This window comes from Rhinoraja longicauda, chromosome 20, assembly GCF_053455715.1.
Source record: "Rhinoraja longicauda isolate Sanriku21f chromosome 20, sRhiLon1.1, whole genome shotgun sequence".
Classification (NCBI taxonomy): domain Eukaryota; kingdom Metazoa; phylum Chordata; class Chondrichthyes; order Rajiformes; family Arhynchobatidae; genus Rhinoraja; species Rhinoraja longicauda.
The window spans coordinates 2,162,189-2,181,806 of NC_135972.1; the positions used below are offsets into that span (position 1 = coordinate 2,162,189).

At 48.5% G+C, this 19,618-nt stretch overlaps 1 protein-coding gene across 1 annotated transcript in view; it reads right to left on the bottom strand.

Annotated features, from left to right (window-relative positions):
* The window catches only part of cecr2 (CECR2 histone acetyl-lysine reader), a 101,845-nt gene that overhangs the window by 53,840 nt on the left and 28,387 nt on the right, over positions 1 to 19,618 (bottom strand). Inside the window, exon 2 of the mRNA XM_078416459.1 lies at positions 4,593 to 4,687. Within this exon, the coding sequence (XP_078272585.1) occupies positions 4,593 to 4,687 (95 nt within the window). The remainder of the gene's footprint in view (positions 1 to 4,592; positions 4,688 to 19,618) is intronic.

Here is a 19,618-nt window from a genome sequence, read left to right on the forward strand (position 1 = left end):
ATTAAACCAGAATGTCTTTGGGATGTGGGAGGAAACCCACATGGGCATGGGAGAACGTGCAAACTCCACACAGACAGCACCCGAGGTCAGGATGGAACCCGGGTCTCTGGCGCCGTGAGGCAGCGGCTCTGCCAGTTGCCGCTGACTTCTGCACTAATGCAGAGGCCAGGCCTTATTCACATAACACAGGCCTTCTACTCTGACACAGAGTGCTGGAGTAACTCAGTGGGACAGGCAGTATCTCTGGAGATAATGGATAGGTGACATTTTGGGCCGAGACCTTTCTTCAGACCCTTCTCCAATCTGAAGAAGGGTCTTGACCCGAAACAGCAGATATCCATGTTCTCCAGAGATGCTGCAAAACCTGCTGAGTTACTCCAGCACTATGACCTTTTGTGCATTAACCAGCATCTGCAGTTCCTTGTTCCTACATTAAAATTCTTTGATACTAAAACTTAGAGCAAAACTCAGTCTTTGTTTTAAGAACGTGGGCGGTCACGGTGGCGCAGCGGTAGAGTTGCTGCCTTACAGCGATTGCAGCGCCGGAGACCTGGGTTCCATCCCGATTACGGGTGCTGTCTGTACGGAGTTTGTACGTTCTCCCCGTGACCTGCGTGGGTTTTCGCCGAGATCTTCGGTTTCCTCTCACACTCCAAAGGTTTGTAGGTTAATTGGCTTGGAAAATGTAAAAGATTTGTCCCTAGTGGGTGTAGGATGGTGTTAATGTGCGGGGATCGCTGGTCGGCGCGGACCCGATGGGCCGAAAGGGCCTGTTTCTGCGCTGTATCTCTAAACTAAACTAAAAACTGTTTTAGTTCTTAAAACACAGCTCAGGATTTAAACCCATTCTTAGCTTGGTTTTAAATTCTTAAGTCAGCATTTAAAAGCTAGCCGACCTCAATGTTTCAGAAGCGCGGAGTTGCAGACATGCTCAACACATGTATAATGAAAGAGCATTTATAATTGAGCAGCAGGAAAGGCAGTCATGTAAGGAAGGAATAATATGTGTGCACACGGGCGAGCTGGATCTGCAGCCTGCCAGTCGGTGGATTAACCCAGCTGTGGCTCAATACTGTTGACACCAACTTCCCAGGTAGCTAACCCTGTACAAACAGGCCCCTCCCGGGTTTAATTAGAGTAGGAAAATTAAAGAATACAAGGAAAGAAACAGCTTCCAACCCAAAGCATCTTCCTGTTCCTGCTCTCAGTAAGTGTGTGTCTGGCTGTGGGTGTCTGTAAACCAGCCTAAACATAGCAGTGCAGGAAAGAACTGCAGATGCTGGTTTAAACCGAAGGTAGACACAAAATGCTGGAGTAACTCAGCTGGTCGGGCAGCATCTCTGGAGAGAAGGAATGGGGGACGTTTCGAGTCGAGACCCTTCTTCAGACTGGTGTCAGGGGAATGAGCGGGACAGAGATAGAATGTAGTCGGAGACAGGAAGACTGGTGGGAGAACTGGGAAGGGGGAGGGGATGGAGAGAGAGGGAAAGCAAGGGCTATCTGAAGTCAGAGAAGTTGACTATTTACAGGGGAATGGCCATCAAAGTCACATTTACGGCACATTTACGATTCACGAGGATGTTGCCAGGACCCGAGGGTCTGAGCTGTAAGGAGAGGTTGGAGCGGCTGGGGCTTTATTCCTTGGAGCGCAGGAGGATGTAAGGATGCGATCAGTGGAGCTAGTAGGACCACTCTGGGGCTGGGGGCAGGGGGGGAGAGGAAGGGGGGGAGAGGAAGGGAAGGCAAGGGTTACTTGAAATTAGAGAATTAACATTCATACCGCTGGTCGACACAAAATGCTGGAGTAACTCAGCGGGTCAGGCAGCATCTCTGGAGAGAAGGAATGGGTGACGTCAGATTGAAGAAGGGTCTCGACCCGAAACATCACCCACTCCTTCTCTCCAGAGATGCTGCCTGACCCGCTGAGTTACTCCAGCATTTTGTGTCCACACTTGTGGCTAGAGCAGGATGTGGAGACCAGCAACTGCTGGATGTCAACATGAACACCACTGCACTAAATAACGGCAACTCTTTACAATTCAAGGACTCAATTAAAACCAAAGACCAAGATAGGGAGCATCGGACTCAAGACTCGAGTGGGTTCAATTGTCATCTGTACTGACAACTGAAGATTGACAATGAAATTCTTACTTGCAGCAGCAAACTAGGCCTGTAAACAACCGCCTTAACTAACCTGATCTCCCGGTGGCTGAGCACTTCAACTCCCCCTCCCACTCCCAGTCTGACCTTTCTGTCATGGGCCTCCTCCAGTGCCATAGTGAGGCCCACCGGAAATTGGAGGAACAGCACCTCATATTTCGCTTGGGCAGCTTGCAGCCCAGCGGTATGAACATTGACTTCTCCAACTTTAGATAGTTCCTCTGTCCCTCTCTTGCCCTCCCCCTTCCCAGTTCTCCCTCTATCTTCCTGTCTCCACCTATATCCTTCCTTTGTCCCGCCCCCCTGACATCAGTCTGAAGAAGGGTCTCGACCCGAAACGTCACCCATTCCTTCTCTCCTGAGATGCTGCCTGACCTGCTGAGTTACTCCAGCATTTTGTGAAAAAAGGCATGTAAACACAATACATATAGATAATAGAATTCAATAATAACCACAATATTAGCTCAATCTATGACAGTCCATGGAGGTTCATGGTTGAGATTAGTGCAGCACACAGTAACAGAGGTAACCTTCGATTTAAACCAGCTGCATCTGCAGTTTTTCCCCCACATATTATCCTGGGATTCACAACAGCATTCAAGTACACATTTGCAAGTTGCTCAAATGTAACTTCAAGGAATTTCACGAATGATATAACGAAAATTCACAAAATGTGCTATTTTGTCTTATAAATAAGCATGAAATCAGAATCCCTAGCACTCTGTGCTTTATTTGACCATCGGCACTGCAGGTCCATTGTAAAGCCCTTTGCTGGGATGTCTCACAGGCCCGGCTCGGCCCGCGTTCTCTCGAGGTGGGGGTGAACCCCGAGAGTGGCAATGCCCCACGACGGGGCGTGCCCAGACAACCACGGGGCATCTATCACGCCCGTCCCACCGCTCACTGCCGCCCGCCGCGGCTGTTCCTGCCCCAGGTCCCAACTCCCCACCATCCCAGTTCCCCACAACCCTCAATATTCACATCGTTAAAAAATTTATCTACCTCCTCCTTAAATTATTTAGCCTCCACAATTCTCCAGGGTAGAGAATTCCAGACAATCGCTGAGCTTCCGTGCTGAGCTTTAAATAATCACCCCTTCAACTGATAGCCAAGTCCTCTCTGTCTCTCACTAGTGGAATGATCCTAGCATTTAGAACAAAGAACAATACGACACAGCCACAGGCCCTTCGGCCCACAATGTCTGTGCTGAACATAGGCCAAGTTAAACTAATCTCATAAGCAGACTCTTGATCCATATCCTGCATATCCACGTGTCTATCCAAACACCACGATTGTATCTGTCTCCACCACAACCCCTGGCACGCAACACTCTCAGTTACAAAGTATTCCGCATATCTCCTTCGAACTTTGCCTCTCTCGTCTTGAAGCCACGTCCTCTAGTCTTTGACATTTCCACCCATGTCTGCCCTATCTATCTGTGCCTCACGTAATTTTATCAGGTCTCCCAAAAACCTCCAGCATTCCGGAGCAAACAATCCAACCTGTCCAACCGCTCCTTCATAGTTAGAGGCTCTAATCCAGGCAGCATTCCGGTAAACTCTGCTGCACCCTCTCCAAAGCCTCCAGCCCTTCCTGGAGCAGAGGGACCAGAACTGCACACAATGTACAGTCACCTCCTCCAAGGGACTTGCGATTCAGTAAATCGCCCCTCATTCTTCAGCACCACAATTAGATCTTACATCCCCAGCCACTGATCCCAGGAATAAGTGTCGTGAATCAACTTTGGCCGTTTCAACAATGCGAACTGTCCAGTAACCCATTGAGGACTAAACCTGTAGACGGTCGGCCAGGTGTGGCCTCCCCTGTACCCGGGCACAGGTGTGATAAAGCCCAGGCGGTGGGAGAGGGTGGGAAACAGCAAGGCTGAATGCTGAGACTGGAGAATCAGGGAGACAGACCCACACACAGTGTACATACCAGCTGAATTTCACAGTAGTGCACAGAATCATGTGTTGTTTAGTCCCAACAATCGTTCTATTCCCAAGGTAGACACAAAATGTTGGAGTAACTCAGCGGGCCAGGCAGCATCTCTGGAGAGAAGGAATGGGTGACGTTTCGGGGCAGGACGCCCCCTCCCCTTACATCAGTCTGAAGAAGGATCTCGACTCGAAACATCACCCATTCCTTCTCTCCATTGATGCTGCCTGACCTACTGAGTTACTCCAGCACTTTGTGTCTACCTTCGATTTAAACCAGCATCTGCAGTTCACTCCTGCACATTGTTCTTTTCCTAGTTTAGTTTGACTAGCCATGTTCCATGAACTATTTCAAAACACAGCCCCTCCTGCCTTGCTGATAGGTTCACACTCATTTCGTTTGATATTGAGCAAGAATCAATAGAATCAGTAAGAGGCACATTCTCAGCGCACAGCCACGCTCTCAAAGAGGAAAGAAATGTTTGTTGTACATACGTGATATCTCTCCGTTGATAGCAGCCTTGAAGTAAACAAGTGATCAGGTCATCGAGAAAGTCAGTATCATTCATCAGGAGAGCCTCTTCAAGCTCCTAGGGAAGGTGGGGAAAAAAGCATTAAACGCCGTCGGTGAATTGCATAAACCATTTAAACATTAACATCCAGAAACTGCCAACTTTGCCAAATAAATCCGAGGTTAGGTTTCAAAACTGATAATGCTGGATTTGATTGATAATAATCTTTTATTTCAGATCCCATTATCAAAATGAGCATGACAAAACAGGGACCTATGAACCAGGACACAAAATGCTGGAGTAACTCAGCGGGTCAGGCAGCATCTCAGACGAACATGGATAGGCGACGTTTCACAGAGTGCTGGAGTAACTCAGCGGGTCAGGCAGCATCTGTGGAGAACACGGATAGGTGACGTTTCACAGAGTGCTGGAGTAACTCAGCGGGTCAGGCAGCATCTGTGGAGAACATGGCTAGGTGACGTTTCAGAGTGCTGGAGTAACTCAGCGGGTCAGGCAGCATCTGTGGAGAACATGGATAGGTGACGTTTCACAGAGTGCTGGAGTAACTCAGCGGGTCAGGCAGTATCTGTGGAGAACATGGATAGGTGACGTTTCACAGAGTGCTGGAGTAACTCAGCGGGTCAGGCAGCATCTGTGGAGAACATGGATAGGTGACAATTCAGGACGGGACCCTTATTCAGACTCCCTTCAATCACGGCTCCCATTTTAAAACCTCATCTTCATATTCAAATCTCTCTCTTGATCTAACGTACTTCCAAACACAAAACTCAACCAGTTTTTTCTTTAAACCCACAGAGACTGGGACACAAGGGTGGTGGTGGTGGAGGCTAGGGGGTGCCAACTATATCACTCCCAAATATGGGACAAGGTGACGTCACCGCCCCCGCGCCCCACGTGACCTCACCCAGCCAGCGGCCACGTGCTCCCACTCCACCAACGGCGGCCGCCCGGGCTGGGAGGCGGTTTGTGCACAACCTCCGTTTGGGGGCGCCCGGGCCGAGACTGTCTCTAAAATGTCGGAAATCGAGTGTCAGGGCCTAAACTGTCCGGGCCTACAGTGTTGGGGCCTGCAGTGTCCGGGCCTACAGAGTTGGGGCCTGCAGTGTCCGGGCCTACAGTGTTGGGGCCTGCAGTGTCCGGGCCTACAGTGTTGGGGCCTGCAGTGTCTGGGCCTACAGTGTTGGGGCCTGCAGTGTCCGGGCCTACAGTGTCGGGGCCTAAACTGTCCGGGCCTACAGTGTTGGGGCCTACAGTGTCCGGGCCTACAGTGTTGGGGCCTGCAGTGTCCGGGCCTACAGTGTTGGGGCCTGCAGTGTCTGGGCCTACAGCGTCCCCCGGGCCTAATACGGGACAGTTGGCGACCCAACCTCTCCTCTCACACTGCTTGTCTCAATCGCCTTCAATTCATTTTGATTTCTTCCCGCTGTGTGCTGCTGATATCACTCCTGCAATTTAATGACCTCATTCAGCTTGCTTTTAATTTGTTCACACCATTCTCCTTATTTACTTCCTGGCCCTTTTAAATTCCTGTGTGTAGATTCTTCTAGTTCTCCTGTGCTTGTTGACTTGCGCGATGTTAAGTTGTTTGTCCTCTGCATGGATTCTGCCATTTGTGTTTTGCTTTACGTCTCTTTACGTTGGTTGTTAAATGCAGAGGCATGCATGCCTGCCACTTGCACGAGACAGAGACCAGCGTATCGGATTACACAGGCGGCTGGCTCTCCGCTGTACAATAACAAAAGTGCCCACCCTCTCAAAGAAACTCAAGCCACTTCCAGGGTGAGAACATTAAAACACAGCTCATTCAAACAAGTGGTGTGATAAAAGGCCCATTTCTCAATTATCTTTCTATCTGGCTACCAGTTCAACAGTTACTACACTTGTTCCACTTTTCACAAGACGCCATTGTAACATAGGTCTGCTTTTTTAAAAAAAGAACACATTTCTTCAGTAACTTGGCACTGTTAACAAGGCCCGCAATTATTTCACACACTTAAGTACCCTTGTAGCCCACTTCAGGAGGTCACAGCGACGGCACAGTTGTGCCAGATTAATGAACCACGAGCGTCTACACTGACAATCCAGCGGTTTCATGGCCCATCGTTAAAAACTCATTCATTATTTTTAAATATCATGTTATTAAATCTTTTAAAATCACTCCCTTTCATTTCCAGCACAGTAAGCCACAAGATATCTTGCCCTCAAAGCCTGGCCTCTCCTCCATCCTCAAATGGAACTGTTCCATGATGGCCTCCTGACTTCAATGTCAAGACCCCAAACTCTCCAATCCTCAACAATCACCTTGCTATAAAAAACAGGCACAGGGTGCTGGAGTAACTCAGCGGGTCAGGCAGCATCTGTGGGGAACATGGATAGGTGACGTTTCAGCGTGCTGGAGTAACTCAGCGGGTCAGGCAGCATCTGTGGGGAACATGGATAGGTGACATTTCAGCGTGCTGGAGTAACTCAGCGGGTCAGGCAGCATCTGTGGAGAACATGGATAGGTGACGTTTCAGCGTGCTGGAGTAACTCAGCGGGTCAGGCAGCATCTGTGGAGAACATGGATAGGTGACGTTTCAGCGTGCTGGAGTAACTCAGCGGGTCAGGCAGCATCTGTGGAGAACATGGATAGGTGACGTTTCAGCGTGCTGGAGTAACTCAGCGGGTCAGGCAGCATAGAGTCATAGAGTGATACAGTGTGGAAACAGGCCCTTCGGCCCAGCTTGCCCACACCGGCCAACATGTCCCAGCTACACTCGTCACACCTGCCTGCGCTTGATCCCTCCAAACCTGTCCTATCCATGTACCTGTCTCTTAAACGTTTCTTATACATCTCAGGGGGAAATGGATAGACGATGTTTTGGGTTGAAAGCTGCCTTCAGACTCCACTGAACAAGTACTACGACAGCTTACTAAAACATTGAATGTAGAGATTTTTAAGAATTTCACAAAGATCTACAGAAAAACACAAAAAGCTTCAGTAACTCAGCGGGTCATCTGTGGAGAGAAGGCATAGGTTACGTTTCAGGGCGAGACCTTCAGACTTCAATACTCCAGCATTTTTGGTCTGTCTTTGGTGTAAAGCATCATCTGCAGTTCCTGTTCTCACAAGAACTGCAGATGCTGGCTTACAATCAAAAAGACTCCAAGTGCTGGAGTGGCTCAGCAAGTCTGAAGAAGGGTCCTGACCTGAATCGTCACCTATCCACGTTCTCCAGGGATGCTGCCTGACCCGCTGAGTTACTCCAGCACTCTGTGAAACGTCACCTATGCATGTTCTCCAGAGATGCTGCCTGACCCACTGAGTTACTCCAGCACTCTGTGAAACGTCACCTATTCATGTTCTCCACAGATGCTGCCTGACCCACTGAGTTACTCCAGCACTCTGTGAAACGTCACCTACCCAGCAGTTCAGTTGCAGTTTCCTGGTCGTCTAGCAGTTTGTTACGAGCCTTGGCATCAAAGTTTGCTTGATAATACGTCTGTGAAGCAACGGAGGATATTCTGCCTCAATAGTTGTAGTGGTCGCTGGCTGGTCAATTGTCCAAAACCACCGCTGACTTTATCAACAAATCACAAGTGCAGCAGCAACATGGTGGGTCAGGTGGCGTCTGTGGAGCGGGTGGACAGATGACATTTTAGGTTGGGACCTTCTTCAGACTGTTCCTCCAGCACTTTGTATTTTGCTCAAGATTCCAGCATCTGCACTTCCTTGCACCTGGAACTGTGTCAGGTTAATGCACCACAAGTATTTTTGTGCTGCAGGGCTTGTTTCTGTGCTGTATGATTGTATGAAAGTGTTTAGTTTAGAGATACAGCGCGGAAACAGGCCCTTTCGGCCCACCGGGTCCACGTCGACCAGCGATCCCCGCACACTAACACTATCCTACACCCACTAGGGATCATTTTTACATTTACCAAGCCAATTAACCTACAAACCTGCATGTAGTGTGGGAGGAAACCGAAGATCTCGGAGAAAACCCACGCAGGTCACGGGGAGAACGTACAAACTCCGTACAGACAGCACCCGTAGTCGGGATGGAACCCGGGTCTCCGGCGCTGCATTCGCTGTAAGGCAGCAACTCTACCGCTGCGCCACCATGTTGGAGGGGTTAGTGGGTCACCCTGCGTCTGGGAGTTAATGGATAAAGAGAGTTTTTGATTGAGACCATTCTTACTGAATGGCCACAACCGAAAACATAGTCTGCCCATTTCCCTGCCCAAATGCTGCCTGACCCAATGACTTCCTCCAGCAGTTTGTGTAGGCAAATAACTGCAGATGCTGGTACAAATCGAAGGCACCACAAAATGCTGGAGTAACTCAGCAGGTCAGGCAGCATCTCTGGAGAGAAGCAATGGGTGACGTTTCAGGTCGAGATCCTTCTTCAGACTGATGTCGGGGGGGGCGGGACAAAGAAAGGATATAGGTGGAGGCAGGAAGACAGTGGGAGATCTGGGAAGGGGGAGGGGAAGAGAGGGACAGAGGAACTATCTAAAGTTGGAGGTTCGATTTAAACCAGCATCTGCAGTTTTTTCCTACCCACAATACTCACCCTTCTCCCCTTTATCATGTATCTGTACACTGTGAATGGATCGATTGTAATCATGCATTGTCTTTCCGTTGACTGGTTGGCACGCAACACAAAGCTGTTCACTGTACCTCGGTGCATGTGACAATAAACTGGACTGAAGGCCCAGTTTCAGGCTGGCAGTGCCATGGGTCGCGTACTTGTGTGGGACCTCACTGTGTACACTCCTCACTCAGCCACATTGGCCGGCTGCCTTGGCAGCCATGTCAGCGTGAGATTGCAGACTGTGTTTCACTCACAACCTCTCCATCACGGGCCGATGCCATCTTCCACAGGCGGTTTCAGGGCACGGTTGTGTTTCCCAGCTCGACAACTGCAGATGCTGGAAATAACGGGCAGGATGGTGGAGAGAAGAAAACCATCCAACAGGCGAAAGAAAGCCCATTGATCCAAACCATCCAACAGGCGAAAGAAAGCCCATTGATCTGAAACCTAGGCCTGGATTCCCCTGCCTTGCGCATTGGATCAGATCAGCACATCGTCACATACACCAGGGTGCAGTCAAGTTTCTAGTTCAATGGGCAGAGAGCAAACACTATACAGGAAAACGGGAAATACAAAGGCGAGTGCAAAACAGCAGCAAGGTGCAATCTTGTGGTGCAGTCTGAGCAGTACAAAAGAATATCAAGTACAATAACACTAAGGGCGGCACGGTGGCGCAGCGGTAGAGTTGCTGCCTCACAGCGCCAGAGACTACGGGTACTGTCTGTGCAGAGTTTATACGTTTTCCCCACGACTTGTGTGGGTTTTCTCCGAGATCTTCTGTTTCTTCTCACACTACAAAGATGTACAGGTTTGTAGGTTGATTAGCTTAGTATAAGTGTAAAAATTGTCCCTAATGGATGTAGGGAAGTGTTAATGTGCGAGGATCGCTGGTCAGTGCAGTCCCGGTGGGCCAAACAGGCCTGTTTCTGTGCTGTATCTCTAAACTGATCTAAACAGAATAACTACGTGTAGTAGCATAAAGAGTACAAGTGTATGGCAGCACCTTTAGTTTAGGCTTACTTTAGAGACCGTGTGGAAACATGCCCTTCAGCCGACCGAATCTGCGCTGTCCAATGATGATCACCCACACACTAGTTCTTAACTGCGCACTTGGGACAATTTACAGAAGTCAATGAACCAAACTCACTCATCTTTGGAGTGTGGGTGGAAACCAGAGCTCCCGGAGAAACCCCACACGGTCATAGAGAGAACGTACAAACATCTGAAGAAGGGTCTCGACCCGAAACGTCACCCATTCCTTCTCCCCAGGGACATTAGCCAGGACATCCCGTATTTTGGGCTAAATTAGTTTGCCCTGTATAGAACCTGCCCTTGTCCCGTATTAGTAGGATTGCCAACTTCCTCACTCCCAAATAAGGGACAAAGGGTGAAGTCACCACTCCGCGCCCCACGTGACCTCACCCAGCCATCGGTCACGAGCTCCCGGCCCGGGCGGCCGCCATTGGTGGAGCGGGAGCACGTGGCCGCTGGCTGGGTGAGGTCACGTGGGGCGCGGGGCAGTGACGTCACCTTGTCCCGTATTTGGGAGTGAGGAAGTTGGCAACCCTAGTCAGGGGTGAACTACATTGCTGTGGGCCCGAGAGGACAGATTACATTTCCTGAAGGACTTTAGTGAACTGGGTGGGTATTTAGAATAATCCAGTCATTACAAGAAACAAGGGTCTCAATTCAAAACGTCACGCATTCCTTCTCTCCAGAGATGCTGCCTGACTTGCTGAGTTACTCCAGCAATGTGTCATTTTTTTGATAAGCAAGCATCTGCTGTTCCTTGTGTCTAAAATACATTAAACAGTGGTCTCTACAACTGTTGTATTGATTGAACGAAGAGTAAATCCTTGCCTACAGTTGCAGAAACTGCACGTACTTATTTTCTATTTTGTAAAAAGAATTGAAGGAGGATTTGCCCGCAGTGACGAAACCACGACTAATTATAAGGTCGCGTGATAGGAGTAGAATTGGGCCATTCGGCCCATCAAGTCTACTCTGCCATTCAATCATGGCTGATCTATCTCTCCCTCCTAACCCCATTCTCCTGCCTTCTCCCCATAACCCCTGACAACTGTACTAATCAAGAATCTGTCTATCTCTGCCTTAAAAATATCCACTGACTTGTGGCCTCCACAGCCGTCTGTGGCAAAGAATCCCACAGATTCACAGCCATCTGGCTATTGAAATTTCTCCTCATCTCCTTCCTAAAAGAACGTCCTTTAATTCTGAGGCTGTGACCTCCAGTCCTAGACTCTCCCACTAGTGGAAACCTCCTCTCCAAATGACCAACATTATTTTGCAATTGGTGATACGAGGTACCAATGTTTCTCAGATTCCTTCACCATTCACGCTGACATTGTCTCTTTGCCCCTGCCTTTGTTCCATATGACCCGGCTAATACGGGACAGTTGGCAAGCCTAGACCCTGGGAACGGTGAAGTACTTCCTGGTCTTACGGTCAGCAGGCACCTGTGATCTGATTACATTCACCAGTGTTGTGCTTATGGTCCCAGGCAACTGAACCATCCTACTGCACCCAGAGAGCGGTGTTGAACTACTATCTACCACTGATGCCCCTCGGACTATCCTTGCTGGCTTTACCTTGCACTAAACGTTATTCCCTTATCATGTATCTGTACACTGTGAATGGATTGATTGTAATCATGCATTGTCTTTCTGCTGACTGGTTGGCACGCAACAAAAAGCTTTTCACTGTACCTCGGTACACGTGACAATAAACTAAACTGAACACGTGAAGAAACGAGCACTTGAAGATCAGGTCGTCAAACCTGGGACAAGGTCCAGCAGCGATCCTTGGCCTTGTATGGGTTTCAGAGGTGTGGACAGTCTACAGCAGCTTCTGCAAGGCACTGGAAACATTCCACCATTGTTGTCTGCACAAACTACTCCATGTCCATTTGCAGAGTAAGGGCAGAGGAAACAGCTTTTGCCAAGCTCAACCTCCAGCTACCTCTCTGATGACCCTCAGACTATCCTTGATTGGACTTGATCTGAAGGGTCGCGACCCAAAACGTCACCCATTCCTTTTCTGCAGAGATGCTGCCTGTCCCGCTGAGTTACTCCAGCATTTTGTGTCTACCTTGATCAGACTTGCTGGCTTAGAAACATAGAAAATAGGTGCAGGAGTAGGCCATTCGGCCCTTCGAGTCTGCACCGCCATTCAATGTGATCATGGCTGATCATCCAGCTCAGTAGCCTGTACCTGCCTTCTCTCCACACCCCCTGATCCCTTTAGCAAAAAGGGCCACATCTAACTCCCTCTTAAATATAGCCAATGAACTGGCCTCAACTACCTTCTGTGGCAGAGAATTCCACAGACTCACCACTCTCTGTGTGAAGAGGTTTTCTCATCTCGGTCCTAAAAGACTTCCCCCTTATCCTTAAGCTGTGACCCCTGGTTCTGGACTCCCCCAACATCGGGAACAATCTTCCCGCATCTAGCCTCTCCAACCCTTTAAGAATTTTATATGTTTCTATAAGATCCCCCCTCAGTCTTCTAAATTCCAGCGAGTACAAGCCCAGTCTATCCAGTCTTTTCTCATATGAAAGTCCCGCCATCCCAGGGATCAATCTGGTGAACCTTCTCAAGAACGTCTTTCCTCAGGTTAGGAGACCAAAACTGCACACAATACTCCAGGTGCGGTCTCACCAAGGCCCTGTACAACTGCAGCAGAACCTCCCTGCTCCTAAACTCAAATCCTCTTGCTATGAATGCCAACATACCATTCGCTTTCTTCACTGCCTGCTGCACCTGCATGCTTGCTTTCAATGACTGGTGCACCATGACACCCAGGTCACGTTGCATCTCCCCTTCTCACAATCGGTCACCATTCAGGTAATACTCTGCTTTCCTGTTCTTGCCGCCAAAGTGGATAACCTCACATTTATCCACATTATATTGCATTGCCATGCATTTGCCCACTCGCCTAATCTATCCAAGTCACTCTGCAGCCTCCTAGCATCCTCCTCGCAGCTAACACTGCCACCCAGCTTCGTGTCATCTGCAAACTTAGAGATGTTGCATTCAATTCCCTCGTCCAAATCATTAATATACACTGTAAATAACTGGGGTCCCAGCACTGAGCCTTGCGGTACCCCACTAGTCACTGCCTGCCATTCCGAAAAGGACCCGTTTATTCCTACTCTTTGCTTCCTGTCCGCCAACCAATTTTCTATCCACCTCAACACGGAACCCTCAATACCGTGTGCTTTAAGTTTGTACACCAATCTCCTATGTGGGACCTTGTCGAAGGCCTTCTGAAAGTCCAGATATAACACATCGACTGGTTCTCCCTTATCCACTCTACTAGTTACATCCTCGAAAAATTCTATAAGATTCGTCAGACATGATTTGCCTTTGGTAAATCCATGCTGACTTTGTCCGATGATTTCACCACTTTCCAAATGTGATGCTATCACATCTTTAATAACTGACTCTAGCATTTTCCCCACTACCGATGTTAGGCTAACTGGTCTATAATTCCCCGTTTTCTCTCTCCCTCCCTGTTTAAAAAGTGGGGTTACATTAGCTACCCTCCAGTCCTCAGGAACTACTCCAGAATCTAAAGAGTTTTGAAAAATTATCACTAATGCATCCACTATTTCTGAGGCTACTTCCTTAAGCACTCTGGGATGCAGCCTATCTGGCCCTGGGGATTTATCTGCCTTTAATCCATTTAATTTACCTAACACCACTTCCCGACTAACCTGGGTCACCCTCAGTTCCTCCATCTCATTAGACCCCCGGTCCCCCGCTATTTCCGGCAGACGGTTTATGTCTTCCTTAGTGAAGACAGAACCAAAGTATTTGTTCAATTGGTCTGCCATCTCCTTGTTCCCTATGATCAATTCACCTGTTTCCGACTGCAAGGGACCTACATTTGTCTTAACTAATCTTTTTCTCTTCACATATCTATAAAAGCTTTTGCAGTCAGTTTTTATGTTCCTTGCCAGTTTTCCCTCATAATCTATTTTCCCTTTCCTAATTAAGCCCGTTGTCCTCCTCTGCTGGACTCTGAATTTCTCCCAGTCCTCTGGTATGCTACTTTTTCTGGCTAATCTGTATGCTTCATCTTTTGTTTTAATACTATCCTTGATTTCCCTTGTTAGCCACGGATGCACTACCTTTCCTGGTTTGTTCTTTTGCCAAACTGGGATGAACACTTGTTGTAGTTCATCCATGCGACCTTTAAATGCCTTCCATTGCATGTCCACCGTCAACCCTTTCAGCATCAATCGCCAGTCTATCTTGGACAATTCACGCCTCATACCCTCAAAGTTACCTTTCTTTAAGTTCAGAACACTTGTTTCTGTATTGACTTTGTCACTCTCCATCCTAATGAAGAACTCTACCATATTATGATCACTCTTGCCCAAGGGGCCTCGCACAACAAGACTGCTAACTAACCCTTCCTCATTACTCAATACCCAGTCTAGAATGGCCTGCTCTCTCGTTGTTTCCTCGACATGTTGGTTTAGAAAACCATCTCTCAAACATTCCAAGAAATCCTCTTCCTCAGCACCCCTGCCAGTTTGGTTCACCCAATTTATATGTAGATTGAAGTCACCCATTATAACTGCTGCACCTTTAGTGCACGCATTTCTAATTTCCTGCTTGATGCCATCCCCAACCTCACTACTGCTGTTAGGTGGCCTGTACACAACTCCCACTAGCGTTTTCTGCCCCTTAGTGTTTCGTTTCTGCCCCTTAGTGTTTCGTCCTGCACTAAACGTTATTCCCTTATCATGTCTTTCTGCTGACTGATTAGCACGCAACAGAAAGCTTTTCACTGTACCTCGGTACACGTGACAATAAACTGAACCAAACCAAACTAACAATCCCAGCAGAGGATGAATACCCTCTTGAGCTTCTCCAGGTGTACAGGAGAGCGCACATTGACTGGTGGTTTGGCAACTCGAACCCGCAGGAATGAAGAAGATCATAGCGAGTGGTGAACCCTGCCCGGCCGATCACAGGGCCACTGGATGCAGCAGTTCCACAAGCTGCATCACTTATGCTGCCTGAGCTTTTACAATAAAACCGTTATGAACTAGTTTCACGGAGCATTTGATATTGGCCTGTTCTTGGAACTTGCTGGATAGTTAGTGCAAAGCTGCGGCTTATCCCAGTGTTCAACTCTGCCATGGACCATGTTCCAGAATTAAACATAACGGCTGGGCAAACATCAGTACAGACGATAGATAGTCCACCCTGCTGGGGGCAAGTGTCAGGATCAAGGACGGGTCAGGTCACAGAAGGAATGGGTGACGTTTCGGGTCGAGACCCATTGATTTTAGTTCAGCTTTCAATACCATAGTGCCCAGCAGACTGGTTGAGAAGCTGCTGGAACTGGGGCTTAGCACCCCTCTGTGTGCCTGGGTCCTGGACTTTCTCACCACCAGGCCCCAAGTGGTCAGGATGGGGGAACACACATCTAGCCCCCTCACCCTGAACACAGGATCCCCCCAGGGCTGCGTCCTTAGCCCCCTACTATACTCCCTGTACACACAGGACTGTGGGGCCAGGTTCAGCTCCAACTCCATCATCAAGTTTGCTGATGACACTGTGGTGGTGGGCCGGATCTCCAACAACGATGAGAAGGCCTACCGGGAGGAGGTGGCTGATCTGGCACTCTGGTGTCAGGACAATAGCCTCCTCTTGAATGTCACAAACACCAAGGAGCTGATTGTGGACTTCAGAAGGGCTCAACATCCAAGGACGTACACGCCACTGGAGATAGATGGGTCTACTGTGGATAGGGTGAGCAGTTTTAAATACCTGGGAGTCCGCATCACAGAGGATCTGACATGGGCAACGCACATTGCCGCACTGGTGGGTAAGGCAAAGCAACGCCTTTACCACCTCAGACAGCTGAGGAAATTCAGAGTGTCGCTGAGGACCCTTCAATGCTTCTACTCTGGGACTGTAGAGAGCATCCTGTCCGGCAACATTACAGTCTGGTTTGGGAATAGCTCTGCCCAGGACAGGAAGGCCCTGCAGAAAGTAGTGCGTTCGGCAGAACGCACCATGGGAACTACACTCATCCCCCTGCAGGACCTATACATCAGGAGGTGCAGATCCAGAGCCAGCAACATTATGAGGGACCCCTACCATTCCAGCAACGGACTGTTCCAGCTGCTACGATCAGGCAAACACCTCCGCTGTCACGCTGTGAAAACGGAGAGGATGAGACAGAGTTTCTTCCCACAGGCCATCAGGACTGTTAACTATTATATCTCCAGGGACTACATTTTATTTTCTGTATTAATTTAAATTTATATGCTGTAATTGTAATTTTTTTGCACAATCCGCAGGCATTGCAACTTTCATTTCACTGCACATCGTGTATGTGTATGTGACAAATAAACGTGACTTGACTTGACTTCAGACCCGAAACGCCACCCATTTCTTCTCTCCAGATGCTGCCTGTCCCGCTGAATTGCTCCAATATTTTGTATCTACCTTCGGTGTCACCCAGCGTCTGCAGTTACATCCTACATTCTGTTTGTGCTAGTTCAGTTCAACAACAGAGCTTTATTTGTCATTCGGTACCAAGGTACCGAACGAAACTACATAGCAGTCATACAGAAAAAAGAACACAAGACACATAACCCCAACACAAACGTCCATCAGTGACTCCAAACACCCCCTCACTGTGATGGAGGCAACAAAACTTCCACTCTCTTCCCCACGCCCACGGACAGACAGCTCGTCCCCGACCGACCCGCACAGTCCCCGCAAGGGGATGGAAGTCCCCGCGTCCGAGTCGCACCGGGCGATGGAAGGCCCCGCGACCGAGCCTTGCGCAGCTAAGTCCCGCGGCCGAGCCACACCGGGCGATGGAAGGCCCCGCGGCCAAGCCGCACCGGGCGATGTTAAGTCCAGCGGCCGAGCCGCACCAGCGATGAAAAGTCCCGCGGCCGAGTTGCGCCGGGCGATGTAAAGTCCCGCAGCCGGGACTTCACATGGGGAGTTCACTTGTTACATGTCGGTGAGATGGCTCTGGGGCGCAGCTACTCTTTGCCTGCTGGGACCAGGGGGGGTTATCCAATACGATACAACACAACTTTATTTATCCCAGGAGGGAAATTGATCTGCCAACAGTCATAAAACACAAGAGACATGAAACATGAAATCAAAGTGACGAGTGGAAAGGATTGGGGATATGCAAAGATTGGGGAGGGGGGGTCAGTCTCAGTCTACCCCACGACAGAAGGGGGAGGAGTTGTACAGTTTGATAGCCACAGGGAAGAAGGATCTCCTGTGGCGTTCTGTGCTGCATCTTGGTGGGACCAGTCTGCTGCTGAAGGTGCTCCTCAGGTTGACCAGTGTGTGATGGAGGGGGTGAGCTGTATTGTCCGTAGTTTGAGGAGCATCCTCCCCTCCAAGACCACCCCCCGTGAATCCAACTCCTTTAAACAATCGTCTAAATACAATCGATCTCCTCTTTTAAACCTCTTTTCTCACCCCCTTCCCTGTACCTATTGAACTTGAGTTTGACTTGATTCTAATCTGATAGCACACAAAACAAGGCTTTTCTCTGTGACAATTATAAACCTAAACCACCACAGCCCAATTAATGTTTCACTATTTATTCTCAAACCTACAATTAGAAGAGTTCAGATAGATTTTTCTGGCAACATCCCTGTATCCTTACCCACACCTCGTGTTTGCAAGTACTTTCAAGTTTATTTGACAGCACACCAATGGGATTACATTGCTATCTGTTGAGTAAGAACCTAGCAATGTCACCTCTATTCCTCCTCCACTCCCTGCAACAACTCCCAGACCTCAGGGACTCCGAAATGCTGACTGAATAATTCGGTGTTGCTGTGGTGAGCCATATTCAAATTGGTTCCAGTCATTGTGGTGCTAAGGCCACACTGAGACTCCAGCCCCCAACTCAAACAGTGCTCCTGACAGGCGCCAGCCAGCTACCTCTTCTCAGCACTTACAGTGTGAGAACGAATGCGGGCTGGCCAGGGACCTGCGCATGCTAATCAACCCCAACGGCCATCGATCTTCTTTGAACTTTTGATGCATTCATTCCCTTTCAACTGCACGCAACCCCATAGACAACCCTGTGAATCAGGCAGCGGTGCTGGACGCTCCCACTATCTCAACATTTAGAAGCACTGACTTTCTACTAAATTATAAAAAAGGATCATTTCTTGAGATCATCAAGAAATTTAAAAAAAATTACATAATGCATAAGATTCAAAGCTTCCAAAGAGGGCAAACATTCCTTTTGATAATTTCACTTTGTGCTGTTATTTGTCTCCTTCTTAACACATTTTAGACGGCACTAAATAGATAATTTAAAAAGCCATGTTGGTCTATGATCTCTCTCCCAGAAGCCAACTGAGAATATTCAGATGCATTTGTTGGCATCTACATTTTAATTACTAGTTTTCTAATATTTTTTTCCAAATGGGAAAGATAGATGATTTGAAATTTCAAGACTGTTTTAATAAGCATCTGCATTTTAATTACCAGATTTCAAATATTTTTCAAATGTGGGGGGAAGACAATAAATGAAGCAAAAAGACAATGATGCCAATTAAATGGATGAAGGAGGCTCAGGGGGGACATCATTGTTGAAAGATGTTTAATTTACTGATGGACTGGACTCCATCGCCTTGCTTCACAAGAGACTCAAGGTAGCACCTTTTTAATTTTGACACACAATTCTGAGACAATATTGTACAACTGCTGAAATATTAAAACACAAAAGATAATCTTTAAATATGGGAAAAACTTTTGAACAGCTGATTTAAAAAAATCAGATTCGGGCACTAATTGATCTACTGTGACACTCGACAGGGGAAGTCAAATCTAAATGCATTCATATTTTAGAGGCTCTACTGTAGTGTTAGTGGATGAGGTTAACCTGATCAGGAAGGAAGTTGTTCAGTTTAGTTTGAGAGATACAGCAGGAAAACAGGCCCTTCGGCCCACCGAGTCGATGCCCATCCACGATCACCCGTTCACAATGGGTCTATGCTATCCCACTTTCCTATCCACGCCCAACACACTTGAGATAATTACTATCCTATAAAAGCACACGGCTTTGGGATGTGGGAGAAAGCAGAGTACCCGGAGGAAACCCACGCGGTCACAGAGAGAACATGCAAACTCCACACAGACAGCACGCGAGGTCGGGATCGATCCCGGGTGTCTGGCGCTGAGAGGCAGGAGCGCTGAGAGGCAGGGGCGCTGCCAGCTGCCCCACCCTTCAAAGGGCGATGTCATTAAACCATGTCAGGGATAGATTTTCCAGCCTGCAGTTGCAATAGAAACTTCTCAGCTGAATTTATGTCCCTGAATTTAGGGCGGTCACGGTGGCGCAGCGGTAGAGTTGCTGCCTTACAGCGAATGCAGCGCC